The sequence below is a fragment of the Pipistrellus kuhlii genome, unplaced genomic scaffold (assembly GCF_014108245.1).
Source record: "Pipistrellus kuhlii isolate mPipKuh1 unplaced genomic scaffold, mPipKuh1.p scaffold_m20_p_9, whole genome shotgun sequence".
Lineage (NCBI taxonomy): Eukaryota > Metazoa > Chordata > Mammalia > Chiroptera > Vespertilionidae > Pipistrellus > Pipistrellus kuhlii.
Window position 1 is genome coordinate 149,101 of NW_023425595.1, and position 27,992 is coordinate 177,092.

At 65.8% G+C, this 27,992-nt stretch overlaps 4 protein-coding genes across 6 annotated transcripts in view; 2 read left to right on the forward strand and 2 right to left on the reverse strand.

The window, feature by feature from the left end:
• PRPF19 (pre-mRNA processing factor 19) lies at positions 1–17,958 on the forward strand. Of its 2 annotated transcripts, XR_006740811.1 has the most exons (17): positions 1–221; positions 2,139–2,288; positions 2,438–2,514; positions 3,015–3,156; positions 3,263–3,336; positions 3,443–3,505; positions 4,060–4,101; positions 4,212–4,286; positions 4,516–4,591; positions 4,720–4,829; positions 5,777–5,932; positions 6,071–6,140; positions 6,689–6,774; positions 6,979–7,149; positions 7,260–7,365; positions 7,603–7,883; positions 17,931–17,958. XR_006740811.1 is itself a non-coding variant. In XM_045577498.1 (16 exons), exons 1-16 carry the CDS (start codon positions 203–205, stop codon positions 7,698–7,700), a joined length of 1,515 nt encoding a protein of 504 aa, XP_045433454.1. In that variant the 5' UTR covers positions 1–202; the 3' UTR covers positions 7,701–8,006. The 2 variants fall into 2 exon arrangements, 1 of the variants encoding a protein (XP_045433454.1); XM_045577498.1 differs by lacking the exon at positions 17,931–17,958 and having other exon boundaries at positions 7,603–8,006.
• ZP1 (zona pellucida glycoprotein 1) lies at positions 12,513–18,300 on the reverse strand. Its single transcript, XM_045577509.1, has 12 exons — positions 18,045–18,300; positions 17,121–17,242; positions 16,361–16,784; positions 16,056–16,205; positions 15,288–15,472; positions 15,089–15,186; positions 14,273–14,400; positions 13,998–14,187; positions 13,766–13,910; positions 13,083–13,164; positions 12,846–12,965; positions 12,513–12,684 (listed from the first exon to the last, which is right to left on the reverse strand). Exons 1-12 carry the CDS (start codon positions 18,217–18,219, stop codon positions 12,542–12,544), a joined length of 1,962 nt encoding a protein of 653 aa, XP_045433465.1. The 5' UTR covers positions 18,220–18,300; the 3' UTR covers positions 12,513–12,541.
• Positions 13,549–27,992, reverse strand: part of CCDC86 (coiled-coil domain containing 86) — a 20,493-nt gene continuing 6,049 nt past the window's right edge. The window contains exons 5-6 of one of the 2 annotated variants that reach the window (XM_045577500.1): positions 26,638–26,639; positions 25,506–25,518 (exon numbers count right to left, since the gene is read on the reverse strand). The gene's annotated coding sequence lies outside the window, so the exon portion shown is untranslated. Of the gene's footprint in view, positions 13,597–25,505; positions 25,519–26,637; positions 26,640–27,992 lie in introns of those variants that run through there. The other variant, XM_045577501.1, reaches the window with a different exon arrangement.
• On the forward strand, positions 25,796–27,973 carry PTGDR2 (prostaglandin D2 receptor 2). Its single transcript, XM_036428486.2, has one exon. It carries the CDS (start codon positions 25,849–25,851, stop codon positions 27,010–27,012), a length of 1,164 nt encoding a protein of 387 aa, XP_036284379.1. The 5' UTR covers positions 25,796–25,848; the 3' UTR covers positions 27,013–27,973.

Here is a 27,992-nt window from a genome sequence, read left to right on the forward strand (position 1 = left end):
GCAGTTTCCGTTAAGTACAGGCAGAGGCGCGCGATCCGCCGCAGTCGCACGTGAAGGGCTGCGCAATCGCCGCCTGGGCAGGTGGCTCTCCGCTCGCCGCGGAGCGTCCCGGAAGCAGCGGGGAGCAGGAACCGTCCCGCGGCCGCTCCGAAGCTAAGCCCGGAGCCCGGCGTGTGGCGCCTGGGAGCACAGCGGCGGCGCCATGTCCTTGATCTGCTCTAGTGAGTACACGCTGCGGCCGATCGCGGATCGCAGGAGCAGGCGGGAGAGTCGAGCGGGAGGGTCCGCGGCCGCTGCGGCGCGGGGGCTGGGCGGGGGTGACAGCGGGGCGCGGGGGAGGCAGGGGGGCCGCCTGTCAGCGCGGGGGTCCTCCCCCTCTGCGTGGGATGCATTTGCGCAGCGCCTCGCCGTTTACGTAACGCCGCGCGTTGGTTGTCGCACGCATCGTCGGGGTCTGAGCGGAGGGAGGGGGCTGGTGCAGGAGCCGGCGCGGCGTAGGCTGCAGGGTCCCGAGGGCGTGTGCACGGTCCGCCTGGGGAGCTGGTGCGCGGCCCCGGGCTCCGTTTCCCCTGCGGAAGGCGAGTATTGCGCTGGATGTCGCTGGGGTCGCGCTCGGGTGGGCAGAGCTGCAGTGCGCGCGGGTCACGCGGGGCGGCGGCGGCGGGGCTGGAGGCCGGGTGGGTAGCTCCCCGCCTCACCCGGTGCAAAGGCCGCGGGCGTTGACGTCGCCTTCATTGGCGCTCGGGGGTCTGGTTGCATCCTCGCAAGAACCCTCCGGAGCGGGAATAAAGACCCGTTGTTGGTTTTTCCGATGAGAGAGCAGGTCCGGGGAGATGATGGCTTTTCTGGTGCTGCGCAGCCCGGCGGCGGCAGAGCTGGATGCTGCAGCGAGGCTGTCCGACCCCTAACCCGTGCTTTCCTCATGCATGCGCCGCCCTCCCCCTTGGTATTTATCGTGCATCGCGGCCTAAGGTGTCCATCGCTATGTCAACAGGTTACGGCTTTCTGATCCCTTTCTCTATTTGCTGCCTGACTCTCAAGCTCTTGGCTCTTAGAATCTTCCCATTCCCCCACACACACACACCCCCCCCGCAAAGAGAAAGGGCAATGGTGATTTGCAAAAGGAAGCCTTAGCCTTGAAGAAGTCGCCCTTTGCAGGCAATTTCACCTTTATTGTTCCCTTTCCGTCTGAAGGAAGCGCGTTCCCGCATCCCCAGCATCCTCCCGCCCCTTCCCTCCCCCGCCCCTTCCCTCCTCTGCGGCTGTTTACCGAGCGCCCGCTGGGCTGCGGGTCCAGCTGCAGGCTTGTCCCCAAGGGATGCGCAGGCTGCCGCAGCTCGGGAATGACGCCCCTGTCGGGGCTGGTCGTGCGGATGAATTAATGGATGCAAAGTGTCGATGGTCTAGCTTGGCAATTAGGAAACAAATGTGGCCGTTTTGTATCATTGCAGCACCTGTCACATTGCTATGGCGTTTCTTTGTCTGCTACTCCATCCAGGCTCTGGAGTCTTGCAGGAATGTCTTGCAGGAATTTTAAAAACAAGCCATACCTGGCTATTCGGCCAGGGGCACTGGCCCTTCCCCTCGGGTTGTCAAATAGAAAAATGGCCGCGCGCCAGCGCGACGCCGGCCTCGGTGAGGGAATCGGTGATGGGTACCTTTTTGTGTCAGGCCGGCGGAAGGTACATCGGTGTGCCGCGGGGTGGCAGCAATGAGTCAGTGCCGGGAGGTGAGGGTGACGGGCGCTGCTCTGGACTGAGGCTCCAGTGGTCGTGTGTGCGCCTGCGTGTCCTGGCGCGCAACGGAGCCCGGCATCTGTCTGTTGGGGGGGGGGGGGGGGCTGCGGCAGGGGGGGTGCTCTCAGGTGCCTGCTCAGGTCGGTGCGCAGGCCGTGTGTGGTGTGTGTGTGTGTGTGTGTGTGTGTGTGTGTGTGTGTATGGGGGCTTCTGACCGTCAGGAGGCGGTGGAGAAGCTGGTTATGTCGCAGGGAAGCATTCAGGGGCCAGGACGCTGGCATGGTGTCATGTTTTTACTCCTGTTTGTTGGGGGGATATGGTCGTGTTGGGGCCAGCAACAGAGGGGGCATCCCCTTGCCCCGAGGTCCCCCCTCACCAAGGCCCCTGCCGCTCTCTCCGCAGTCTCCAATGAGGTGCCGGAGCACCCGTGCGTGTCCCCCGTCTCCAACCACATCTACGAGCGGCGCCTCATTGAGAAGTACATCGCCGAGAACGGCACCGACCCCATCAACAACCAGCCGCTGTCCGAGGAGCAGCTGGTGGACATCAAAGGTGCGGAGGCCACCGGCTGGGCTGTCCCTGCTCAGAGTGCAAGGGTGGAGCGAGCGGGAGGAGCCCGGGAGGAGCCGAGCAGAAGGGGGAGGGAGAAAGGGGGGGGGGTGCCGGGGCGGTTCTTAATGCCGCTTCCCCACTCTTGGCAGTGGCTCACCCAATCCGGCCCAAGCCTCCCTCGGCCACCAGCATCCCAGCCATTCTGAAAGCCCTGCAGGATGAATGGGTGAGTCCCTGGGGAGAAGGGTGCTCCCCCTGGAAGGCCTCACTGGCCTAGACCGGAGGGGCGGGGGAGTCTCATTGGAGGGCAGGATGGCCTAGGGGGTGGCGGGCAGGTGCTGGAGTCCCGCAGGTCTGGGCTCCACCTTCACTCCATGTGAGCCGCTTGCCTTCAAGCTAATTCTCCTCGCCTTCCGCTCGGGGCGGGGGGAGAACTAGAGTCCGAATCCATGGCTTCGGGGCTGGTTTCGCCTGTCGGTGCACCACCAGCACCAGGAGCCAGCGGCCTGAGCTGGGTGCTCTCAGATGCGAGCGAAGGCTCGGTGCGCCTGGCGCTGGGGGGTCGGTATGTGCCAATCCTGGTTCCTCTCGGGGAGGTGATGGGGGGGAGGGGGCTGGGAGGGAGAGAGTGGCTCCCGCTCCTGTGGGCCCAGGCCCGGCAGCCCAGGCCCCGGGGGGGCCACCAACATGGGCCGAGGCGCCCGGCTCACGCTGTGGCCCCCCCAGGACGCGGTCATGCTGCACAGCTTCACTCTGCGCCAGCAGCTGCAGACCACCCGCCAGGAGCTGTCCCACGCGCTGTACCAGCACGACGCCGCCTGCCGGGTCATCGCCCGCCTCACCAAGGAGGTCACCGCTGCCCGAGAAGGTACAGCCTCCCCCCCCCCCCCCCAGCTGGTCTCGCTCCATCATGCCCGTTTCTAATGCACCTCTCCCTCTCCCTCTCCCTCTCTCTCTCTCTCTCTCTCTCTCAGCTCTGGCGACGCTGAAACCGCAGGCCGGCCTCATTGTGCCACAGGCCGTGCCCAGCTCCCAGCCCAGCGTTGTGGTGAGTGTCGCCGCCCTGTGCCCTGCCCCCCTGCCCAGCCCTTTGGTGTGGAGGCCCCCTGCCCCCCACATGCGCCTGCCTCCCTCACCTTCACGTCTTCCCACAGGGGGCAGGCGAGCCGATGGAGCTGGGCGAGCTGGTGGGAATGACCCCCGAGATTATCCAGAAGGTAAATTCTCTCGGGACGGGGGTGGGAGTGGGCCTGGGTTCTCCCTGGAGGCCCATAGGCGTGGGACCCGGCCGTGAGGCAGAGCACAGACTCGCAGGCGCCCGCTGTGTGTTGCTGTTACGAGCTTTATGACCGCGGACGGCTCATCCACGCTCCCGTCCGTGTCCCTTCTCCGAAAGAGACAGCGCCTCCACAGACCGGACCTCCCGCCCTCGCCAGGGGGCTTGGCAGAGATTAAACACTTGGTTACAGCCTTCACCTTGTGGGGAGGGAGAGGGCAGGGAGGGGCTAGGAGACAGGACCGAGGGCGCAGCTCACACAGACCAGGGTCCGGGTGTGCTGGGTTGTGTCTGACAAGCAGGCCAGGGCGGCAGCTGGCACCTCGGCACCTCGGTGCCTCGGGCGAGTGACCGTTCCTCTGAAGCCAAGTCCTCAGTGCCCGGTCCTGGGCACAGACCAGGGCAGATAGGCTTTGCGCTGACGCCTGTGAGACAGGGTCGTGCCCACGCCCAGCACCCCGTCGTCTCACAGAGTCTGTTCCCTCTCTCCCGCAGCTGCAAGACAAGGCCACCGTGCTGACCACGGAGCGTAAGAAGGTGCGAGCTCTCCCCGGGCCGGGCCGGGCGGGGGCGGGGGCCGGGGGGCCGGGGGGCTGGGGCGGCTGCGTCCTGGGCTCACAGCCCTTCTCGGCCCTTTCCTTCCTCAGAGAGGGAAGACGGTGCCTGAGGAGCTGGTGAAGCCGGAGGAGCTCAGCAAGTACCGGCAGGTGGCTTCCCACGTGGTGAGTGGCCGGGCCTGGGTCTCAGGGCTGTTCCTGGGTGGGACAGGCCACCTCTGGCGCTTCCTGCCCCCTCTGGCTTCCAGTGATGTGGTGAGGGAGGTGGTAGTCCAGGCAAAGCCAGTGCAGAGGGCGGAGCACCAGCCGCTGTTGGCTGGGCATGTGGGGGGGGGATTACGGGGGAGTGGGGGGCTCTGGCCGCCGAGCCGGGCCTGACGAGTTCCTGTGACAGGGCCTGCACAGCGCCAGCATCCCTGGCATCCTCGCCCTGGACCTCTGTCCCGCCGACACCAACAAGGTCCTCACCGGTGAGCACTGGCCGGGCCCGGGGCGGGAGGGGGTGCCGGGCGGGGCTGGTGCTGTCTGTCCCGTGTGTGGGCCGCGGGGCAAAGGGGCCTGAAGGGCTCGGCTCCCGGGCTCACGTGCGTCCTTCCAGGCGGGGCGGATAAGAACGTCGTCGTCTTCGACAAGAGTTCCGAGCAGATCCTGGCCACCCTCAAGGGCCACACCAAGAAGGTCACCAGCGTGGTGTTCCACCCCTCCCAGGTACGCGCTCCCCCCCTCATCCCAGCCCCCCCACCCGTCTCTGAGCCCCATGTCCGCGCTCAGGGCCCAGAATCACCCGCCCCTGCTGCCTCCTGAGGTCGCGCTCAGGTCTGAGGGGACAGTCAGGGCTCTGCTTGGCGTCGGTCCCCTCTCCTCTGTGGAGCCCACAAGGCGCCTTCGACACGGCGGAGGGAACGAGTCGCTTACCAAGGCATCTTCGTTGGCACCGTGCCACTAGGAGGAGGGCCAGCCTCCTGTGTTTACAGCACAGACGCAGGACCCGTCCTCAGGGAACGTGGTGGCCTGTCGCAGTGGGTGGGGTGGAGACACTGCCGTGGGCCAGGAGAGCAGCTCCAGGCAGAGTCCTGGCTTTGGGCTGTGGCAGCTCAGGCCTGGCTTGGCTGGGGCGGAGGTGGGGGGTGGAGAATGAAAGCCCTCCTTTCTTACTGGGGTTAATATTTCTCTATGAAGTCACATTGACACAGGTGGTGGTTGGTTTTTAATGTTCTAACGGCAGTGGTTGGTTGGAAGCTCTCTCCCGGCCCCAGACTTTCCTAGGAGCCTGGGGTGCAGGGGGCATGTCCTCACAGCCCTTCAGGGCCAGGGCTGAGGCCCCTCCTGCCATCCCCCTGGAGGCACTGGCCCGGCTATGAGAGCAGCCATGCCAGCCATGCGGCCCCTGGCGCCCAGCCAGCTTCTGGGTCCTGGGTGCTGCCTCTGCACAGTTCTGCAATCACCACTAGGTGGCGGGCCTTCATGGCCAAATGCTGGCTGATTAAGCCTCTTAGTGTTCCCCCTGGCCCTGTAGGCATCCTGGGTGGGCGGGAGGTTCCAGGCAGGGCAGGGCCCAAGGAGAAGCCGGGGGGGGGGGGGGGGGGGGGGGGGCATCCACAGCCTGGGAGCCGTTAGGGGATGCACCTCTCCCTGAATGCCCCCCTCTCTCCTAGGAGCTGGTGTTCTCTGCCTCCCCTGACGCCACCATCAGGATCTGGTCGGTCCCCAGCTCCTCCTGCGTGCAGGTGGTGCGGGCCCACGAGAGCTCCGTGACGGGCCTCAGCCTCCACGCCACCGGCGACTATCTCCTGAGCTCCTCGGACGACCAGGTGCGGCCGCCGCGCCCCCCTGAGGGCCCCGAGCAGCGCGGAGGAGGGGCAGCTGCCGGGGGGGGGGGGGCTGGCTTCCCCAGGATGCCCCCGCTCCCTGAGGGGCACCCCCTTTCTGACTGCCTGTGTCTGTTGCAGTACTGGGCCTTCTCTGACATCCAGACCGGGCGCGTGCTCACCAAGGTGACGGATGAGACCTCCGGCTGCGGTGAGTGGTCTGCCTGCATTCGCTGTTTATCTTCGTTTCATTTGCTCACTTGTTGTTATAAAAGTGCTGAGTGCCGGGCATGGGGGCACCTCCTGCTGTGCTTGTCCCCCGGGGACTCTGACCGCCCCTCCCTCCCCCAGCTCTCACCTGTGCACAGTTCCATCCCCTCTGACCGCCCCTCCCTCCCCCAGCTCTCACCTGTGCACAGTTCCATCCCCTCTGACCGCCCCTCCCTCCCCCAGCTCTCACCTGTGCACAGTGCCATCCCCTCTGACCGCCCCTCCCTCCCCCAGCTCTCACCTGTGCACAGTTCCATCCCCTCTGACCGCCCCTCCCTCCCCCAGCTCTCACCTGTGCGCAGTTCCATCCCCTCTGACCGCCCCTCCCTCCCCCAGCTCTCACCTGTGCACAGTGCCATCCCCTCTGACCGCCCCTCCCTCCCCCAGCTCTCACCTGTGCACAGTGCCATCCCCTCTGACCGCCCCTCCCTCCCCCAGCTCTCACCTGTGCACAGTGCCATCCCCTCTGACCGCCCCTCCCTCCCCCAGCTCTCACCTGTGCGCAGTTCCATCCCGACGGGCTCATCTTTGGGACGGGAACCATGGACTCGCAGATCAAGATCTGGGACCTGAAGGTGAGAGCCGCGGCCGGAGCCGTGCCGCTCGGGTGCTGGGTGCCTGGGGCCCGAGGGTGGAGAGGGCTGTCTGACGGAGCAGGTGGTCGGGGTCCCTTGGCTGGGCCCCGCTCCTGTCCTTCCCTGAGAGACGGGACGTCCCAGAGGGAGGGTTCGAGAGCTCCGGTCCTCCTCCTGACCCTGGTGCCCCCCCCCCCCCTGCAGGAGCGCACCAACGTGGCCAACTTCCCTGGCCACTCGGGCCCCATCACCAGCATCGCCTTCTCCGAGAACGGCTACTACTTGGCCACGGCGGCCGACGACTCCTCCGTCAAGCTCTGGGACCTGCGCAAGCTCAAGAACTTCAAGACGCTGCAGCTGGATAACAACTTTGAGGTGCGCAAACCCCCCCCCCCCATCTCGCTCTCCTCCTCCTCTGTCAGTTATTCACCGAAACACTGAACAGCTTCGCCCGCCCTCATGTGACCTCTGTTCTGGCTCTGCAGGTGAAGTCCCTGATCTTTGACCAGAGCGGCACCTACCTGGCGCTGGGGGGCACCGACGTCCAGATCTACATCTGCAAGCAGTGGACGGAGATCCTGCACTTCACAGGTGGGCTGGGGCCCGAGGCCTCGGGGGCCGGGGCTGGGGCTGGCCGGGCCAAGTGGGGGTCTCGGTGGGTTAGGAGCTTCTTGGCCTTCCGGGACCGCAGCTGCCCCCAAAGCTCGGGGCCGGGGTGGGGCAGGTCCCGTCAGAGTGAAAAGTCAGGACCAGACGAGCAGTCACGGGGTCAGAGGGTCGTGGGTCAGCCTCAGGCCTGGGAGGCCTCACGGCGCCTGTCTCTTTCAGAGCACAGCGGCCTGACCACCGGGGTGGCCTTCGGGCAGCACGCCAAGTTCATCGCTTCCACCGGCATGGACAGGAGCCTCAAGTTCTACAGCGTGTAGGCCCTGTCCCTCCTGATGGGGTAGAGCTGGGGGGAGGGGGGAGGCAGGGGAGAGACTACTGGGGGGCGGGGGGCCCGGGGGGGGCCTTCTCATCATTCACTGGTCCGGGCGGTGGCTGAGAACCCTGGCGGCCTGCACCAGCCTCAGCGCAGCTCCCAGGCCCGGAGCAGACGGGAGGGCGCTGTCACCTCGGAGCACCCAGGCTTCAGTCCGACGCACAGGCTGAGCGCGGGCAGCGGAAGGGATAGGTACGGGGCTGGCGCAGGATTTTGTAAGCAGCGACCTGATTTCATTAAAAACGGAAAATAAAGCCGCCATCTCCTGGTGTGTGCGTGTGTGTGTGTATGTGGGGGGGGGGGGGGGGCAGTACCTGGAGTGTGGGCCGAGCACGCGGAGTGGGAGTGGGTGGGAACTGGGGGGGGGCCCCTCAGGAAGCTGGCTCCCCTTTGCTTTCATCACTCTTACACACACCCCTCCCACCACACACCCACCCTTTAAAGAAACCAAAGGAAACACAAACCTACGGGCCATCTGCCAGGATGTGTCCAGGTCCCCGCAGGCCCGGCCTTGTCTCTTGGTCTCATGTCGCTCGTGCTCCCACCCGCCCCAGCCTGGCAGGGAGAAGTGCGGGCAAGTGGCCTTTTCTGCCCAGCTGGAGTGGCCCATTGGTTGAGCATCAACCTATGAACCAGAAGGTCCGGTGCGATTCCCAGTCAGCACCTGCCCAGGTTGTGCAGGAGGCATCGATGTTTCTCTCTCCCACCCCCTTTCTCTCTGAGATCAATAAGAATAGATTCTTTAAGAAGGTGGCCTTTTGCTGGCGAGGAGCTGAGCAGTGAGTAAGTGCCTTCCCTTGTGATGGAGACTTGTCCGCGCTGGCTTAGGCAGAAGGTCTTGTAACTGGCAGTTAAAATCCCAAGTAGGGCCAGTTCCAGGGGAGACTGCAGTAAACAGTAAAGACCAGGAGACGAGCCGAAACTGGTTTGGCTCAATGGATAGAGCGTCAGCTTGGGGACTGAGGGGTCCTAGGTTCGATTCCAGTCGGGGGCATGTACCTTGGTTGCGGGCATATCCCCAGTGGGGGGTGTGCAAGAGGCAGCTGATCGATGACTCTCATCGATGTTTCTAACTCTCTCCCTCTCTGTACAAAATCAATAAAATATATTTTTTAAAAAAGACCAGGAGACGAGTGTGCAGGCCTGGGGCTGCCTGAGCTGGGGTTCAGGAAGGGCCTTGCCAAGGTGCCGATGGTCATGCTGAAGCCAGAGTGCCAGGCAGAGGGGCGCCTGGGGGTGGGGTGTGGAGGGGCAGGAAGGGGGCCAGTGTGACCACTGGCCTGCAGGGTGGTCGTTAGTACTTGACCAGCAGGCCCAGGGCAGCATGGGAGAAACCCCTGGGGTGGAAAGGGGGAGAGAATGAGAAAAGGGGAGTGGGTGCTGTGGGTGAGGTGGTACGGGAAGGGAGCTCAGAGGGCTGCCGGCCACAGCGGTCATGTGATGCAGCAGCCCGTGTCTCATCGGCCAGTGCTGCTGGTCACAGCAAGGGTGCCTGGCCCCTGCAGGCGGCACGCTTACCAGCTGGGAAAACCTGGACCTGCCAGGACAGCAGCCCTGCCCTTCTAGCCGGGTCCTCAAACATCCGCACTGCAGCCCTCTCGGTGCCTGGAGCAGGGAGGTGGCAGGCGGTGGGCCTCAGCCCAGGCGCCCGCAGCTGCCGCCTGTCAGGGCCCCAGGCTGGGGCTCCGCTGCCTCAGAACCTGCTCTGGGCCCGGTGGTCGGCCATGAGGCTGTATTCTGGGCCCAGGAGCAGCTGTGGTCCCAGCACGTGACAGGGAATTGGGGGTGTGACCGGTGCTCACTGCATCCCACATGAATCTCAGCACCCAGCATCAGCCCCAGCCCCCAGCCCTGCGTGAGTCCCCATTGTTGAAAGGGGGGCCTGGCCACATTGCTGTCGGCCTTGGCGCACTGCCCAGAGCGGCCACCTGGGGGCACTAATTACACAGCCTGCCCATCGCCCCACTCCGCCCCAGGCTGAGTGCAGCCCCCAGCTCAGCCATGCCAGGGCCCGATCTGCCACAGGAGGCATCAGAGGAGTGAGGCTGAGATTTTAAGTGTCTGAATGGAGACCCCGCGGACCATCCCGGTCCCCTGGGACGGGACGGAAGCTGAGGAGCCGCTGGGTTTCCAGGACGCGTGGCCAGCTGGGGGCTCTGGGAGGCAGCCCAGCCAGGGTCCCCGCCCCGCAGGCTCCGCCCGCTGTCACTATCTGAAACCACACTGAGGCGCCTGCTCCAGGCTGATCCAGACCGTGAGCAGGCACCGCCTCCCCCGCTTCTGCCCGTCCGGCACCGGGGACACCGCCAGGCTGAGCCTACAACCTGGGCATGTGCCCTCCACCAGAATCGCACCCGGACCCTGGAGTCCGCTGAACCAAACAGGCTGCGGCCAAAGCTGCTTTTACTCCCAGTCTGTGCTCTCATTCCGGTCCTCAGTGTAAGCCTTTTCCTTTCCCATGTTGTCTCAGCGATGATGGCAACACGTGTTTTAAAGGTACCACAGCCTGTCCCCTTCGTCACACAGGCTGACCGTGTCTGCCTCTCCCGCTGCGGGCCCAGCCGTGGCCCCTGTGTGTGACACCTGCCCCCAGACATGCCTGCGCGGAGCCCGTGATGGGAGCTGCGTTTGCTGGAGCCGGAGCCGTCTCCCGCCTGTGTCCTGGGGCACCGCATCCCTTTGCTCAGCCAGCGCCGTAGGAAGCGGCCTGGGGAGCAGGCGGGAGCCCGTGGTCTCGCCTCCTGCAGCCACTGCCCGTGCCCCACCCCGAAAGGGGCAGGAAGAGAGGCCTGACAGGCCGCCCGGCTCTGCTTCCTGCCACAGGTCAGCAGTGGTTTGTTATCGCCCCATCCGTATGACTCAGGTTCTCAGGTTCTCAGGCTCAGGTGCCTGCTGCGCTGGGAGGCGGCTGGGGGAGGGGAGGTGGAAGGTGGCAGGACCCGGCCAGGTCTCCGTGTCAGGAGTGCGGAGCTTGCCCTGCCTCTGGGCGAAGCCAGGAACCTCCACTGCTCACGGTGCAAACAGAACCCTTCGATGGAAGGACCGAGAAGCCCGTGCACAGTTCCCTGCCCAGCCGGCGTGGCTCAGGGGTGGAGCGTCCACCTAGGGACCAGGAGGTCACGGTTTGATTGCCGGTCGGGACACACACCCATCCCCAGGGTGGGGCTTGCAGGAGGCAGCCGATCCATGATTCTCTCATCGCAGATGTTTTTATTTCAGAGGGGAGGGGAGGGAGAGAAACATGGTTCTTAAAAATCTTGCACCTCACCCTAACCGGTTTGGCTCAGTGGATAGGGTGTCGGCCTGTGGACTCAAGGGTCCCAGGTTCGATTCCGGTCAAGGGCATGTACCTTGGTTGCAGGCACATCCCCAGTGGGGAGTGTGTAGGATGCAACTGATGTTTCTCGTCGATGTTTCTAACTATCCCTGTCCCTTTCTCTGGAAAAAAAAAAATCAATAAAAAAAAAAAATCTTGCACATCAATACACTGGACAGAGGGAAACACGCCCACTGTCACAGGAGTGTTGTGAGAGAAGTGGGCACTTGTACGAGTTCTGGGCTGGGGAGCTCTGCCGTGTTCCAGGATAACAGTGCGAGGGGAGAGAGTCACTATGTAGCTCTCCTCCATGCAGATGACCCCTCCCTAGGTGACCCAGTGGCCAGCCCCGGGGGCATGTCCGATGAGGACGTCCACCCTCAATGAGTGACGAGAGACGCTCTCTCTAGAGGAGAGGCGCTCGGTGGTGCAGGCAGAAGAGCAGAACAGGTGCCTTGTGTGGCCAGGAGATGCTGGGCTACTGATCAGAGGCCCCTTTGTCAGCAACGCCATTTGCAATCGCCAGGCGAAGGTTTGGGACCCCAGGCTGTGCCCCCCCTCCCCAAACCCCCAGAACCCAGGCATCAGAAGGCATGGCCCTGGGCCCAGCACTTCTAAGCTCTTCCAGGAAAGCTGGGTACAGAGAGTCACATGCTGGTTGTGTGCAGCACTTGCTCTCCTCAACGATAGGTTTGGTCTCCATCAGATACACCGGCTAACCACACCACGGAGGAAGCTACATGCAGAATAAGATGACACGGCCTGTGTGAACAAGCCGGGCTGGTTATGTGATTCTGATCTAGAGTCGCTCTTGGTTCACAGGCCGATGCCATTGATAGCAGCCCCTTCCTGCCGTGCGTTCGAGGCTCAGGGCGCACCAGGTGAGGGAGAGGAAGCGGCGACGCTGGCTGGAGCCAGAAGCCTGGCCTCTGAGGGCAGCCAGCCGGGCTCCTCGGCACCAGCGGGGCCAGCACGACCCCCCTGTCCCCCTCTCTGTTCCTGTGTGACTGGTCCTGCAGCCGAGGGGCTGGGAGGAGGCTGGTGCCCAGAAGCCGCCCGCAGCCTTGAGGGGGAGGCTGGGGGCTCGGAGCTGACGGAGCAGCTTGTTCAACGCGGGTTCAGTTCCTTTGGCCCCAGGGGATGCCCCATCTGTGCGGACAGCCAAGCAGTGCGCTTTGCAGGTGCCATTGCGGAGGGGGCAGGCCCTCCCAGGCCGTGAGCCCTGTGGCTCCTGCTCCCCGACTGCCATAACCTCACCTTCCTCTTCCCCAATGTGTCCCCCACCACCACCCGCCCAGAAGCCACCTTTCCTCCCAAGAGGCCGAGCCTCCCGAGCCCAGACACGGGGAACCCCACCAGCCCAGCGTGCTGAGGGGCGATGGCCAGAGGGCGGCGCCACCTGAGGACCAGGTCCCAGGACGGGAAGAAAGCTCGGCAACAGGAGCTCCAGAGCACGGTTTATTGAGCGTTCAGCCCCTGCTGCCCGCCAGGAGCCCCGGGGCGGGGGCCCGGCTCAGGCCCACGAAGACCCCAACCCCCAGGACCAGGGCTGCAGCCGCCACCAGCAGGGCCACCCCCAGGAGAAGCCTCGGGTCCGAGTTCCCGGCGGCGCCTGTAGAGAGAGGGGAGGCCGTCAGGGGGCGGCCCTCCCTCCAGGCCTGGCGGCCTCCCTGGGCTCCACAAGATGAAGGACATCTCCTGCCCTCGCCGCGGAGCCTCCCGCCTCGTCCACAGCCCCGGCGGCCGAGGCCGAGGGGCGCCCCAGGCCCGTACCTGCGGACCCCGGCGCTGGCTCCTGCCTGGAGGAATCCACAAAGCCCACGGGCCCCGGAGAGCTGACCACGTCCTGCGGCGCGGCAGGATCCCCGAGGCCCCTGGCCGCCCGGCGCCGTCCTGCGGGGGAGGAGCCGCATCTGGGCTGGTGTCCGGGCCCTAGTGGCCCAGAAGCCAGGACAGATGGATGCAAGAACACAGACACCCCCGCCCCCACCCGCCCCCGCCCAGACGCACGGGCAGTCCCGGAGCCGCAGGGCGGGGAGCAGGGCTCCAGCCCCTTCGGGGCGCAGGCGGAGGCGCTGCAGAAGAAGTAGACCTGCGGGAGGAAAAGGGAGAAGGCCGAGGCGGGGCGGGCTCGGGCCCTGGAAGAAGCACCGAGCAGGGGCCACGGACCCAGGACGGAGACTGCGGCCTCTACTGGTGGATGATTCTCATCACTGATGTGTCTCATCATTGACGATTCTATCTCCCCCCTCCCCCTGCCTCTGAGATCAATAAAGACATTTTAAGAAATAAGATAGAGGTCTGTGTGTGACATGAAAGGGACGTGTTGCTCAGAGAACAGAAGCTACGCATCGGGGTGCGGCCACTGTGCCGTCTGCATGGCGTGCAGGAGCCCTGGGGACACCGCGGTCACCGGGCGCCTTCGGGAGAAGCTGCCGGGCAGGCAGGCGCCCCCCGCGAGGCAGGTCGGACCCGCTGCAGCGTCAGGCGTGAGGGGCTCAGGCTCCGGTGGGTGGCGTCCCCCCTTCCCCAGTTGTTTACTGGTCACCACGGCGCCCTGAGGCGGGGCCTCCAGGACACCAGGTGAGGCGAGCCGTCTGGGGGCCGGTGTCGGCACCCGCGGGCAGGGCACTGAGGGATGTGGTGACAGGCATGGGGCACCGGGCGCTCAGAACGGGGCGCCGGCTGCTCACCGGTCCCCTGAGGGCGCTGCCGGAGCTGGCGTTCAGGAAGGCGAAGGTGGCCACGGTGAAGCGCTGGTAATGCGCCGGGAACGGCAGCGCGGCCCCGTCCAGGGCCACCAGGCGGGTCCTGTAGCTGTCGCCCTCGAACGGACACCTGGGAGGGGAGGCAGGAGGCACTGCTGAGCGGGGGAGGCTGTGGGGGAGCCGGGGAGCCTGGGAGCCGGCAGCCGCCGCCTCTCACCCGTCCGACAGGAGGGGCCACTGCGGCTGCTGGAAGGGGCTGGCGCCGGGGGCGGCCCAGCAGCGGTGCAGCACCAGCGCCAGGCGGGGGTCCGCCCTCTGCAGCAGCCGGACCTCCACGGGCACCGGCTCCAGGAGCAGCCGCACCAGCGGGTAGTCCCCGGCCTCGTAGTAGGAGCCGAAAGTCTCGTCTGCGGGCAGAGGGCGCGTGAGCCTCGGGCTCCAGTCCGGGGGAGGGGGCCTGGAGGAGAAAGGGGGCCCCCGGGGACGCCGTACCCTTGGCGATCCGCAGCTGGAGCCGCAGGGGGCCAGGCTGGGCCACGGAGGAGGGCGCCGCGAGCGGGAAGACAGCTGCCTGGAGGGGCAGGAACTCGCTGCCGTTGAAGACGCAGCGAGCCTGCAGCCTGAAGGGGGGCGAGAGGAGGGCCCGGGTCAGCCACCAGGTTCACGCTGTGGACGTGACACGCCCTCCTCGTCCTCCGAGGACAGCTCAGGCCTGCACGCCGGCTGCCCTCAGTGCAGGGCCAGCTGGATGGGGGCCTGGAACTCAGGGCCAAGGCGCTCACCTCATTCTGCCATTGGAAGCTCCCTCATTGCCTGCCAGTCAAGCCTGGCAGGCAGACCTGGGTTTGAATCTTCTTAGCCATGCACTTTGCATGTACTGGCCATGGGACACCAAGCAAATGGCTTACCCTAAGCCTCAGTTTCCAAATTTGTTGTTAAGATGGCAGTAGCCACTCCCCCCGAGGGCTGGGGCAGGATCAGGGAGGTGACAGGATGCCCAGTGTGGTCCCGGCCCCATCGTGTCGCTGGTCTGTGCTGGGTCTAGTGTTCCTCGCCCTCTGCTCCTCTCCCCATCACCCCAAGAGCCCGGCCCCAGGCCCCGCCTCCTCCGGCACAGACTCAGCCAGGAGCGGCCACAGCCGCTGGGGTGCCCAGTCCCTGCGCTGGGTCCTGGGAGGGGTAAAGGTGGGGCTCCGAGGGCCTCGAGGGGGGTTGAACCCCGAGGGCCCCCCCCAATCCTGTTCTACACTCCCCCACGCTCCCTTCACCCCGAGCCCACGTCCAGCTCCCGATGGAAGGCTCGCTCACCGGAAGCTGCCGTCCCGGGTGATGGCACCCTGTGGTCCTACTTGGACATCGACCTCTGACTCCAGCTGGTTCTCATAGATGAGCTGGTTGCCAACCACCTGTGGGGGAGACCGCGGGGTGAGCCCCGCAGCCCGCCCGGGCCCCGCCCCCTGCCCCCCCCCCCGGCCCCAGCCCCGCCCCGGCCCCGCCCCCGGCCTGCCTGGACGGTGGTGCCGCAGTGGGTGAACGGGAAGCGGAAGACCACGAAGGACGCCGTCTCCCGGGCGGGGGCGCAGCGGGGGGCGTAGGCCAGGTGGATGCTGGCCAGCGTGACCCTGTGCGCCAGGGCCGCCTCCCGGGACACCGCCAGGACGAAGTGGCCGTCCCTGAAGCACTGCACCGTCGCTGGACAGAGGGGTCAGGCTGGCTGCTGCCCGGCGAGGAGCCGGGACCCGGGTTCCCCGCTCCTGGGGCCGTGCCCGCCAAGCCAGCCTCCCCACCCCCGGGTCTCAGGATGAACAGTCACCCCACCGTCTGAGAGCAGAGCGCCATCTCACTCCCCCACCGGGAGGCTCTAGGCCTGGAGCTGGGGAGCAGGCGGGCTCAGGGGCGGAGCCCAGACCTCTGGACCAGGAGGTCACGGTTCGGTTCCCGGTCAGGGCTCCCTCCCCAGTGTGGGGCGTGCAGGAGGCAGCCGGTCAGTGATTCTCTCTCATCGTGGATGTTTCCATCTCCCTCTCCTTCTCTCCGTCTCCCTTCCCTTTCCTCTCTGAAATCAGTAAAAAATAAAAGATAATTTAACAAATGGAGGAAGGAGCACGCACAATGGAGCTGTTAGTGCGGGCGGTTCCCGGCACCACGTGGCCCCATCGGAGGAGTCTGTTCTGCAGTCTCTGCGGGTCCGGCTCTCCGAGGAACGGGGAGGAGAAGGCCCCCCTATGGCTTCATGATTCGGAGGATGGGACCCGGCTGGGCATGGGACTGGTACCTGTGTTGCCGTAGTAACAGGGAACCTCCCTGGCGTTGTCATAGCAGCAGCCAGCCTGCTGACAGGCTTCCTTTGAGCTTCCTCTCGCCACACAGGGGATGCGGCCCGAGTCCCCTCGGCACTGCTCCGGGCTCGGGCGGGTGCCTAGGGCTGGGGCAGAGCGAGGACGTGAGGAGCCAGGGCAGCCACCAGAGGAAGTGGAGGGAGCGGCTTCCTGCGCCCAGTAAAGGGCGGCCAGCCCTCCCCGTCCTCCCCTCTCCCCCTCCCACCATAGGTCCCGGGTAAGCACAGGGGGTCCTACGCACCGGTGTCCTCCTGCTCGTCAGCTCCCCAGGTCTCCACGGTGCCCCCCTGGGTGCCGGCCCACGCGGGGTGGGGGGGGTGGGTAGGGCCCGACCCAAGGGCTGAGGAGGCCGGGGTCGGGGGGTCGACGCTGGGCTCTGCCGTGGGACGGAGCGCGGGGGTGTGCGCGGTGGAGAGGGAGGAGCTGGTGGATGGGACCAGCCGGTCCAGCGTCGTCCGGGTGGAGAGGGAGGAGCTGGTGGATGGGACCAGCCGGTCCGGCGTCGTCCGGGTGGAGAGGGAGGAGCTGGTGGATGGGACCAGCCGGTCGGGCGTTGTCGGGCGGTGGGCAGGTTTGGGACAGACCAGGGTGAGGTTCCGAGTCGCGTCCACACGGCCATCGGGCAGCAGAGCCTCGATGAACACGCTCAGGTGGGAGCGCCCGGCCTGCAGGTGAGAAGGCGAGTGGGAGCAACTGGGGGCCAGGGAGCGCCCGGCTGGGTGGCGGGGGGGGGGGGGGGGGAGGGGAGTGCCCGGCTGGGTGGCGGGGGGGGGGGAGTGCCCAGCTGGGTGGCAGGGGGGGGGGGGAGTGCCCGGCTGGGTGGCAGGCGGGGCAGTTTGTGAGCAGAAGCCCAGGACTCAGTCCCCTCGTCGGCCAGCTCACTGAGTGATGGGGGTGCCCAGGCCTCCCTGGTCCATGAGAGGCCTCCCAGCCTGGCACCGTGTGAGGCCACGCTGGCCCCCAGCCCGGGATCCCCGAGCGGGAGGGAGGGAGGGAGCCACCTTCTCCAGCACGTGGCAGCCTTTGTAATCCGCAGAGAAGACGGCTTGGCCCTGGGGCTTGGCCGTAACCCAGTGGTAGCAGCTGGAGCAGTTGTTCACCTCAAATTGGTTCCCAAATTCATCTGCAGCGGGAGAGGGGGAGAGGCTGAGGGAGGGGCAGAGGCTGGGGTGGGGAAGGCCCTGTCTGGCCCGGGTCCCCTGACAGCAGCAGGTGGGGGTGGAAGTGTGGAGAAATGAGCAGGGCCCAGGCTGTGTCCGCTCCTCCCCGTGCTGGGCGGGGGCAGCTGGGGCCGGAGCGGGCTCGGAGCCTCGCCACGACGGGCACCTGGGCGGCGCCGAGGGGAGTGCTGAGGGTCTGCAGGTTCACCGGTCTGCAGCCACTTTTCCTGGGCCGCCTGCTCCGCGCCCACCTGCTGGTCAGCCGGGCACAGCAAGGAACCGGGGGGGGGGGGCATGCCCCCATGCTCAGACCACAGGGCACATCTCTCCCATGGGGGGGGGGGGGACAGGGCTGAGGGCCAGGGGGAGGCTTAAGGTCACGGCTTAGGAGCCAGAAGGAGCCGAAGCCCGGTGCTCACAGAGGTGGAAACTGATGGAAACCCAGGCCCCTTGTCCCACAGGCTGCACCTGGCTTCCAGAGCCGCACCCGGCTTCCGAGAGCAGCGGGCGGCCCGCTGGCCTCAGAGCCGGCCCTGCCGCTCTCACAGGGGCCAGGTGGCTCGTGCACTGACCGACACGGCGACACTGCCTGGGGGACCAGCCTTCCCCCCAGCCTCCCTATGGGGTGAGGGTGGGGGTGCAGGGTGGGAGCTGTCACCCTCAGGCGGCGGGGGGGGGGCCCCTCCTCTTCCCATCCCTGCGAAAGGAGAGGACCCCAGCCCCCCTGCCGCCAGGGCGTGGGGTCCCGAGTCGGCTGGCACTCACCCATCACCTTGAACCGGACGGTGTGGCCCTCCGGGGGCAGCACCAGCAGCTGCATGCCCTCCACCCCGCAGTCGTAGCTGTGCCACAGGCCCGGGGCGCCAGGCGTGGCCGCCGGCACCAGCAGCAGCAGCAGCGCCAGCCCGCGGGCCCAGCCCATGGCCAAGGCTCCCGCCATCAGAGCCGCGATCCCAGGAAGCCTCCCAGCTGAGGCCGCGGAGGCCGGGCCTTATATGGCGGCGGTGGCAAGTGGGCGCTCTCAAGGCAAAGGGGCCCACCTGGGGCGCCGGCCGGCTCGGGGCTCTGGCGAAACTCCTGCCCTGAAGCCGGGGAGGTGCCTGCCAGCCGGGCCCTGTCAGCGAGAGGCCCCTCACTTTCTGCCCGGCAGCTGGGCTCATGTGGCTCAGGTGGGTGAGCCCGCTGGGGAGGGGCGCTGAGGGCAGATGAGCTGCAGGTGGGCTGTGGGGCGGGCCCATGGCTGGGGGTGGGGGGAGCAGGCAGAGGCCCTGCGGGATCACCCACTGCCCTCAGGTCCCCTCCCTGCCCAGTCAGACTCTCAGGCCTCGGGCTGAGCTGCAGGGGGCGGCGGGCAGCAGCTGGGTTAGTTTACACCCCATCCCTCAGGCCCCGAGACCAGCCTGAGCCCTGGCCCGGCCCTAAAAGCTTGCAGCTGGACGGGCCGCAAAGCTTGAGCAAGGAGCGCCTCGCAGCGCTGTCCGAGAGCTGAGGCCACTCTGACCACGGCTCCTGCTCACAAAAGCCAATGGGAAGGAGGGACTTGGTGGCACCGCCTCCCAGTGGTCCTGGGCAGGAGAGGGACGTCGGGGAAAGCAGGGCATCGGCTCCTGTTGCTCACGATGGACGGCCTCGGCTCCTTTTTTATTTTTTAAATATATTTTATTGATTTTGTGCAGAGAGGAAGGGAGAGAGATAGTTAGAAACATCTATGAGAGAGAGTCATCATCGATCAGCTGCCTCTTGCACACCCCCTACTGGGAATATGCCCGCAACCAAGGTACACGCCCTTGACCGGAATTGAACCCGGGTCCCTTCAGTCCCCAAGCCGACGCTCTATCCATTGAGCCAAACCGGTTTCGGCGGCCTCGGCTCCTTAATCCAACACCATTCCTCACCCCGCAGCCTGGCCGTGGGCGGCTGGGAGCCCTGTGCCACCCCGTGTGCTGTCCGTCCAGCGCCGTCCTAAGAACCGGTCCCTTCAGAACAGCCCGGCGCCCGGCCACCTGCAGGCGGGGCCCAGCCCAGGGCGGGGGGCCGCTCCTGACGGTCATCCTCAGAGGACATCACCCCCTGGCTTCCCGCCACCCGTGGCCCAAGGCCTGGCAGGGTCCCGCCCAGCAGGTGCCGGTGCTCAGGGGTGGGTGGGGCTGGGTCCGCCCTGGCCCCTACAGGCGCTGAGGCCCTCGCTCGCCTGAGCTTTGGTTTCCTGTGTGCGAGCCGGGGCTGATAATGCTCGCTGGGTGGCATCTGTGGCGATGCAGTGATTTTCAACCTCTGTCCCCGCATGGCACGCCCCAAACACAGATTTTTGGCTGATCTGACAAAAAAACTAAAAGTATCATTTTGATTAATTCATGCCGAGCAGCTACCGTTGTGTCGGCTGTTGTCTATTTTGCGATCGAAGGGAAAAGAGGCCAGAGCCCCTGACTGAACAGTCCGGAATCGGGGTTGCCTGTTTTTTTTTTTTAAATCCTTGTGGTTGGGTGTCATGGGTGCGCCCAGAGGTGGGGTCCAGGGTGTGTGGTGGAGGCAACGGGTCGATGTTTTTCTCTCTCACGTAGACGTTTCTCGCTCTCACCCCCGAACCCCAGTCTAAAATAAATTTTTCTTTATCCAGCCGTGCGGCTCAGTGACTGAGCACTGGCCTGTGAACCAGGAGGCAGAGTGGTTTGATCCCCCGGTCAGGGCACAGGCCCAGATTGTGGGCCCGATGCCCAGTGTGGGGCCTGCAGGAGGCATCGGATCCATGATTCTCTCTCCTCATTGATGTTTCCTGTCATCAATAAAAATATATTTGAAAAAAAGAATTTGACTCACTGCAAAGAATTCCCTTATCCCGTGGTCGGCAAACCGCGGCTCTCGAGCCACATGCGGATCTTTGGCCCTTTGAGTGTGGCTCTCCCACAGAATACCACGGCCTGGGCGAGTCTGTGTTGAAGAAGTGGCGTTAGAAGTTTACGTTTAAAAAAATGTGGCTCTCCAGCCAAGACCGGTTTGGCTCAATGGATAGAGCGTTGGCTTGGGGACTGAAAGGTCCCGGTTCGATTCCGGTCAAGGGCATGTACCTTGGTTGCGGGCACATCCCCAGTAGGGGGTGTGCAAGAGGCAGCTGATCAATGACTCTCTCTCATAGATGTTTCTAACTCTCTATCTCTCTCCCTTCTTCTCTGTACAAAATCAATAAAATATATTTTTTAAAAATGTGGCTCTCCAAAGAAATTTCAATCGTTGTCCTCTTGATGTTTGGCTCTGCTGACTAAGAGTTTGCCGACCACTGCCAGATAGCCTCCGCCCAGATCCCTCCAGCTGGAGCTGGTGTTCTGACTCGTGCTCTCAGTCCACACACACACACACACACACACACACACACTCACTCACTCGCCATCAGAGAGCTCGTCCGTAGTCACAGCTGATCCCTTCTTAAAAACAAGCAACCACAGTCACCGATAAAAATCAGGGGATCAGCACTGCTGTACCCAGTTGTGTAATCTGCAAACCTCACGCCCTCGGTTCGTCCACTGCGGGAATGAGGACTTTATAGCCAGGAGGAGGGCATGTTCTCGTGCGTGTCTGTTTCCTAGACCGGGTCCCGTCCAAGGTCAGGGACACGTCGCCTTGGCCGCCTCCAACCCGGGCGGGTCCCCGTCACTCTCCCTCCGGCACCCCCTGGACGGACACCTCGGGGGCGTGCAGGCTGGGCGCCCTCGGCTGCTCTGCCGCTTCCTCCTGGTGCGAGGCAGGTGGGGCCTGGGCGGCAGCGGCCCCGCCGGGCTGCCACGACAGGACGCCGGACGGAAACGGGGGCTGGAACGGATGCCGTCACCTGAGTTCTGGACGCTGAGAGGCACATCTTCGAGCGTCCAAATTTCCGCTTCTTACCGGGACCCCCGTCGGGTCGGAGGGGTTCCCGCCACCCCCATGGCCTCGTGTGAGCTCCATCACTGCTGAGCGCCCGTCTCCAGGAGGCTGCAGTCTGAGGCCGGGGCTCAGGGCTTCCGCATGTGCATGGGGGGCCGGGGTGGGGGTGGGGGCACAGGTGGGCTGCAGGGAGTGGGGACATGTTGGCCCCAGCACTTCCCACGGGGCTGTCCTGCGGCCGCCGACGGGAGTGGGGCCTGGGGTGAGGTGGGAGCCCCGTTTCTCTCTGTGAACACAGGACTTGGTGGGGGGCATTGCCACTGCTCCTCACAGCTGTCATTCCTCCTGTGTGCGTCCCTCTCTCCTGGGACCAGGGCTTCCTCGGACCCAGATGGGCGTTGGTGGGGGGCAGGGAGGCCGGTGGCCAGGGGAGCTGAGAGACCTGGAGTCCACGCTGCTCACTGCTCCAGAGGGAAGGCCCCCTCACCCCACACCCCCACCCCGCTCTGGGTCCGGAGCTCCGAGGAGAGGCGTGTCCGGCCCTCCTGGCGTCCGTCCATCCGTCCGTCCTCCACGTGGCGACAGTGGGCTCCCGCTGGCTGCGGTGCATGCTGGGGCGGCCGGTTCCCACGGTGGGAGCCCACAAAAATAAACACCACGCTGCTTCTTCGGAAAGCCCCGGGGCCTCGCATCTGGAGTGCGCGCTCCCGTCCGGTCACGTTCACCAGCGATGGGAGGACGGGAAACGGGCTGGAGGAGGGCCAGGAGTGAGGGTCTCCCCACCAGAAGGGGTGCCACTGGGAGAGTTGAAGGAGGGACAGAGGAGGGGGCTCAGAGGCAGAAGGCCTTGGTGGGGAGGGTCCCGGGGGAGGAGGGAGGCTGTGCCTGCCCAGCCAGGACTCGCCCTGGCTGGTTCTCCGTGGGAAGGGGGTCCTTCTTAGTCTGGAGGGCAGTCTGCACACCACCCCGCACTTGGGCGGGGGCTGCCGAGGGAGGAACCGTGCTTCGGGGCCGGGGAGGGAGGTGCCGAGGTCTCCTGGCCGGGCGGGCAGTGCCCGATCGGTGCTGGCAGCTCCCCCGCTGCCCTGGCCGGGGGGGGGCGGTCGGGAGGGGGGGGCTACAGGCGGGGCCTGTGGGAGGCAGAGCCCCTTGATGGAGGAGGACAGTCCGGGCCGAGGACTGGGACCATCAGCCTCTGCCCCGTCGGCCCTCGCGGCTCCCGCTAGGGGGCCCCAGCACAGGTCCTGTCACTCACGCTTCCCTCGGGACCGCGGGCTCCGGCTGTGGGCTCAGCTTGCTGAGTTGGGCCCACAGGGGCACCCTTAGCCCTGATGTGGGGGTGCTGAGTTCTCAACACGTTTCTGCTGTTGGTGGTGGTTTCCTTAGAGTGGAAGGGAGGGGAGAGGGGGAAAGAGAGGCACATTGATTGGTTGCCTCCCCCTCAGGCCCCCACTGGGGCCAGGGATCGAACTTGCAACCCAGGTACATACCCTTGACGGGGAATGGAGCCCAGGACTCCTTGGTGCACGGGCCAGGGCTCTAACCACTGGGCCGCTCTAACCACTGGGCCGCCGGCCAGGGCTTAGCCTGTGCCCCTGTATCTCCGGGCACTGAAAGTAGGGCCTGTGGCCCAGAAGCTTCGTCAGCCCCGGGGAGTAAAGACCGAGGACCCTTCAATGCACACGTCATAGTCCAGTCCTCACATCCTAGGGCATGTTACTTTATTTTTTAAAAATCGATCCGAGGGCATTCTAAATAAAAGCTATATTGTCCTCGCCCTATGCCTGTGCCCACTGCTCCTCCAGAGGGAAATAAAGGACTTGTATAAGCGCCTACTGTGTGCCAGCGCTTAGTGAGGGCACCTCCTGGCCCAGCCTCGAAGGCAGACACTGTCGCTCTGTTCACAAATGCCAAAAAGGGGCCCAGCAAGGGGCGTGCTCACCTCGGGGCAGGGCTGCAGGGGTGGGGCAGGCCGCCAGGCCCTGCGCTTCCCACTGCCCCGCCCTGCCTTCCTGGCCCCGGAGCCCTGGGGGCCCCTCCTGAGCCGGCACTGGAGCTGCCGGACCCCTCAGAGGAGCAGGGGCTCTCTGAGGATGCCCGGGTCCGAGAGGGCTGCCCAGGGCGGTGGGGTGGACAAGACACTCCTTCCTCCTGCCCTCCTCCATGCCGGCCACTCTCCACAGCGCCCCTGGGCCCCGCCGGGCAGCTCAGGAGGTTAGAGCTTCGTCCCGATGCGCCAAGGTTTCAGATTCGATCTCCGGCCAGGGCACATCCAAGCAGCAAACAGTGAACGCACATTGGTGCGTGGAACAACAGTCTCTCCCTCCCTCTCTGAAATCCATCAGTGAAAGCTGTTCAACAAGCACCTGCCTCTGCACATGGGCTCAGCCCGGCCACACACCTGTCTCCGCGGGCACGTGCACTGGCTTCTGTAGCGTCTCCTTTGTCTGGGGATGGGGGGGGGACGGGGGAGGGACACGGAGGGGGGGGGGGCGGGGGGGGACGGGGGAGGGACACGGAGGGAAGCGGGGCGGGGGGGAGACGGGGAGGGAGGGGAGCGGGGCTGCCAGCAGTCAGGTCCCTTCCCCATTGAGCAGATGAACGTTCCTGGAACACCTGTGACAACCGCTCTCCGAGATCCCCGCCTTCCCCGACCCCACCCCTAAACACACACACACACACACACACACACACACACACGCACGCACACACACGCACACACGCACACACACTCGGGCTGAGAGGATTTCCTCCCTCAGCCTCACTCACTGCCGCCTCCTAACAGCGTCGGCTGGCTGCCTCCAGGACTGCCTGCCTCAGGGCTGGGGCCGTGCCCCCCTCCCTGCTCCTCTGTGCCAGGTAAGAGGCGGAGGCAGGCTGGGCAGTGAGTGTCCTCTCTGGGCCCCTGAGAGGAGTTTCTCCGGGGGGAAGGCTGTCCCCGCCAGGAGGGCAGAGGCTGGGTTTGCAAAGACGGGAGGGGGCTTGCTGCTCAGAGGAGGGGCCGCGTCTCTCCAGCATTAACCGGGAGCACAGCAGTCTTAGGGTAGCAGACCATTCACCCGCCAGGATGTTGGGGCGTCGGGATGAGACCCAGGTCTCTGACCCCAAAGCTCATGTTCTCGGCTCCAGCCCCTAACAAGGCAGGGTCTGTGCTGGGCTCCCTCCGGGGCCGGAGGCGGGGCTGACAGCACAGCCTGCGGGCCCACCTGGCTGCTCCGGCCGAGGCTCTGCACCCCCAAGGACCGGGCCAGCAGCTGCTGGGCGGCGGGGGATGCCGCGGCGCAGAGGGGATGGCACGCCGCCCGCCGGCCGGCCGGCCGGGAGAGCCGGGCGCCGCACTGGCCCCAGGGCAAGCTGCTTCTCCGAGCCTCAGTTCCTCTTCCGAGAAGTGGGCCGCACAGGTCGCTGTGTGATTGCTCCACACACTGCCGCTCAGGAAGCGTGAATTCCCACAGGGAGCACGGCCCACAGCTGCCCACCACCTCCTTATCCCAGCGCCAGGGGCTCGCCGCCAGGAACATTCTAGACCTCACCCAGCAAAGGAATGTGGTCCCTGGCAAAGCGGGTGGGCCTTCTCATCCCAGCCAACGGGGTTTCCCCTGGGAAGAGGGATACCCTCCCCCCACTTCCTCCTCCCTCCTCTCACTCGGAGCCGGAGCCGAGGGAGAGGAAAGAAATCGGGCTGGGCGCTAGCCTGTCACTTCTCTTCTCGTCTGCACTGTTTGGGTGGCTTTGGGGCACGTTAAATGCTCCAGCCTTAGTTTTCTCATCTGCACAATGGGACGGGGAGAAGCAAGAGAGCGTCCGTGTAGGAAACCTACCAGAGTCCTGGAGTCCCCCCCCCGCCCCCCCCGCCCCCCCCCCCCCGCCACTGGCCCCGCCTCCTCCGCCCTCAGATGGTCAGGTCTCATCCTCGGAGGCCGGCTTCTCCAGCATCTGCGGCCTGAGCGCACCGCCCGGTGAATGAATGAGAGGGGTTTCCTGGGGCCGGCAGCCGCTGCCGCAGCTCCCACCGGGCGGGGGGAGGGGGGTTAGGGGGGCGCGTGCGCCCACGTGGGGGGGGGGCTTCTACTGGAGGCCCAGCAGGCAGGCAGTTCCTCCTGCTTAGTCCTCCCCTCTCTTATCTTAGTTCCTCTTCAGCCATCGGAGGAGGGGCTGGCTCCTTTATTTACTGTCAACACACCCAACCGGCTGCCACTGTGGGAGCAGAGGGCCCCAAGGAGACTCCGCAGAGGCAAGGTCAGAGGCTGCTGTGGGTGGGGGGACGGCATCCCTTAAAGGCACAGGCTCGGTCCCCCAGGCCCTCGGAATGCCCTGCCCTGAGGGGCTGCCTCAGCCTCTGGTTCTCTGGGGTCAGGGAAAGGGGTCCTGCGGGCCGGACCTTGTTCCCAGGTCTCCGTGTGAGCTTGGGCCAGCTGCTTAATGACGACCAGGCTGCCCCGTTCCACACGCTTCTGTATGTGAGCTCATCCACTCCCACCCCCTGAGCGAGGTCACGTTAAGCCTGGCATGCACGTTGCGCGGAGGGAGGCGGAGGGCTCGCCCCAGGCTGTGCGGTCAGCGTAGGGAGCTGGGAAGTCACTGGTCACTTCCGATTCCCAGGGTCCTCGCCAATCCCATTCTGAGTCAGATCCCCGTCTCCTGGCCGGGGCCCCCTGTCGCCCAGCCCTGCCCACCTCCGTGCCTGCTTCTCCCCAGGGCGGTGCCCAGCATGTCGGCCAACGTGACGGCGAGGCCGCTGTGCCCGCTCCTGGAGCACATGAGCCGCCTGCAGGGCCACGGCAACTCGAGCATCCGCTACATGGACCACGCGTCCGTGGTGCTGCACGGGCTGGCCGCGCTGCTGGGCCTGGCGGAGAACGGGCTGGTGCTCTTCCTGGTGGGCTGCCGCATGCGCCAGACAGTGGTCACCACCTGGGTGCTGCACCTGGCGCTGTCCGACCTGCTGGCCGCCGCCAGCCTGCCCTTCTTCACCTACTTCCTGGCCGTGGGCCACTCGTGGGAGCTGGGCACCACCTTCTGCAAGCTGCACTCGTCCGTCTTCTTCCTCAACATGTTCGCCAGCGGCTTCCTGCTCAGCGCCATCAGCCTGGACCGCTGCCTGCAGGCGCTGCGGCCCGTGTGGGCGCAGAACCACCGCACCGTGGCGGCCGCCCACAGGGTGTGCCTGGCGCTCTGGGCGCTGGCGGCGCTCAACACGGTGCCCTACTACGTGTTCCGGGACACCATCCCGCGGCGGGACGGCCGCATCATGTGCTACTACAACCTGCTGCTGCTGAGCCCTGGGCCCGACCGCGACGCCACGTGCCACGCGCGCCAGGTGGGGCTGGCGGTCAGCAAGTTCCTGCTGGCCTTCCTGGCGCCGCTGGCCGTCATCGCCGCCAGCCACCTGGCCGTGAGCGCGCGCCTGCGCCACCGCGGCCGCCCGCGCTCCGGCCGCTTCGTGCGCCTCGTGGCGGCCGTGGTGGCGGCCTTCGCGCTCTGCTGGGGGCCCTACCACGTCTTCAGCCTCCTGGAGGTGCGCGCGCACGGCCAGCCCGCGCTGCGGCCGCTCGTGTGGCGCGGGCTGCCCTTCGTCACCAGCCTGGCCTTCTTCAACAGCGTGCTCAACCCGCTGCTCTACGTGCTCACCTGCCCCGACATGCTGCGCAAGCTGCGGCGCTCGCTGCGGAGCGTGCTGGAGAGCGTGCTGGTGGAGGACGAGCTGGCCGGCAGCCTGCGCCGCGCCTCCTCCGCCGCCGCCGCCCCCGCGCCCCGGCCCGCGCGCCTGCTGGGCTGGCTGCGGGGGGGCCGCGCGGCGCCGCCCGCCAAGGGCCGGGGGTCCCGGGAGGAGGAGGGCCCCCTGAACCGGGCGCTGAGCAACACCTCCAGCTAGAGGCGCGGCCGGCACCGCCGTCCCCCCAGCGCAGGCACCGTGTTAGAATGTAGATCCCCGGCGCGGCCTCGGAGAGCGGGTCCCAGGGGCCGGCCCGGGGATCTGCATTTTAAAGTGCCTGCGGACCCAGTGAAGCCCTTTCCGCAAGTTAAAGCCACCGCACACCTCCCTGGGCGCGCCGCCGGGGGGCCTCCGTGCAGTCTGCCAGCTGCAGGCGGGCGAGGAGCCGGGACCTGCATGGCTAAGCCCTGCCCCGAGGCCATGTCCACCCGGCGCCGCTGGGCCACCCACCACATAGGTGACCCAAGCCCTCATACTGGGGCAGCGGCGCCGTAAGGCACACTGGACGCATCTCCTTGGGGCCCAACTTTACCAGATTGGGGGTGGGGGGTTGGGGATGAGAAATGGTTTTTTTACAGAAACTAGTGATGTGGTTTTTGGAGTAGAGAAGTGAGGAAGGTTGGGGAGTACTGTTCCAGTCCAGGGCAATGGTGATTGAGCCGGACACTCTGCCCACATTCGGGAGGGACAGGTCCTTTTAGGCAGTTGCTACAGATGAACAAATGGAGGTGCAGGGAGGTCAGCGACAGGCCCAGAGCAGGGTTTGCCAGCTGACCGCGGAGCATCATTGCTCGGTTACTGTTTGGTGAAAGCACAGCCGGCACCCCATTAATGGACACGCTGACTGGGGCCCCTCTCCCCGCGCTGGCCCAGCACCGAGCATTTACAGGTGGGAGAGCAAAGGGGTGCCATAGTCAAGTGTTTGGGAAATGAGGCTAGTTAGCCATAGTGCAGTGGGTGCCAGTCTTCCGTGTTTCCATGGGGACAGCAGCTGCCGAGGTCACAGCCGTTATTTCCTAGCTAGTGCGACACCTTTGGGTGCCCAGTGTCCCATGGCACACCGCATGGCAATGCTGGTCACCCCAAGATCCTTGCAGCGCCCACCTCTGACCACTCAGGGGCTCGTACCCCAGGGGGGT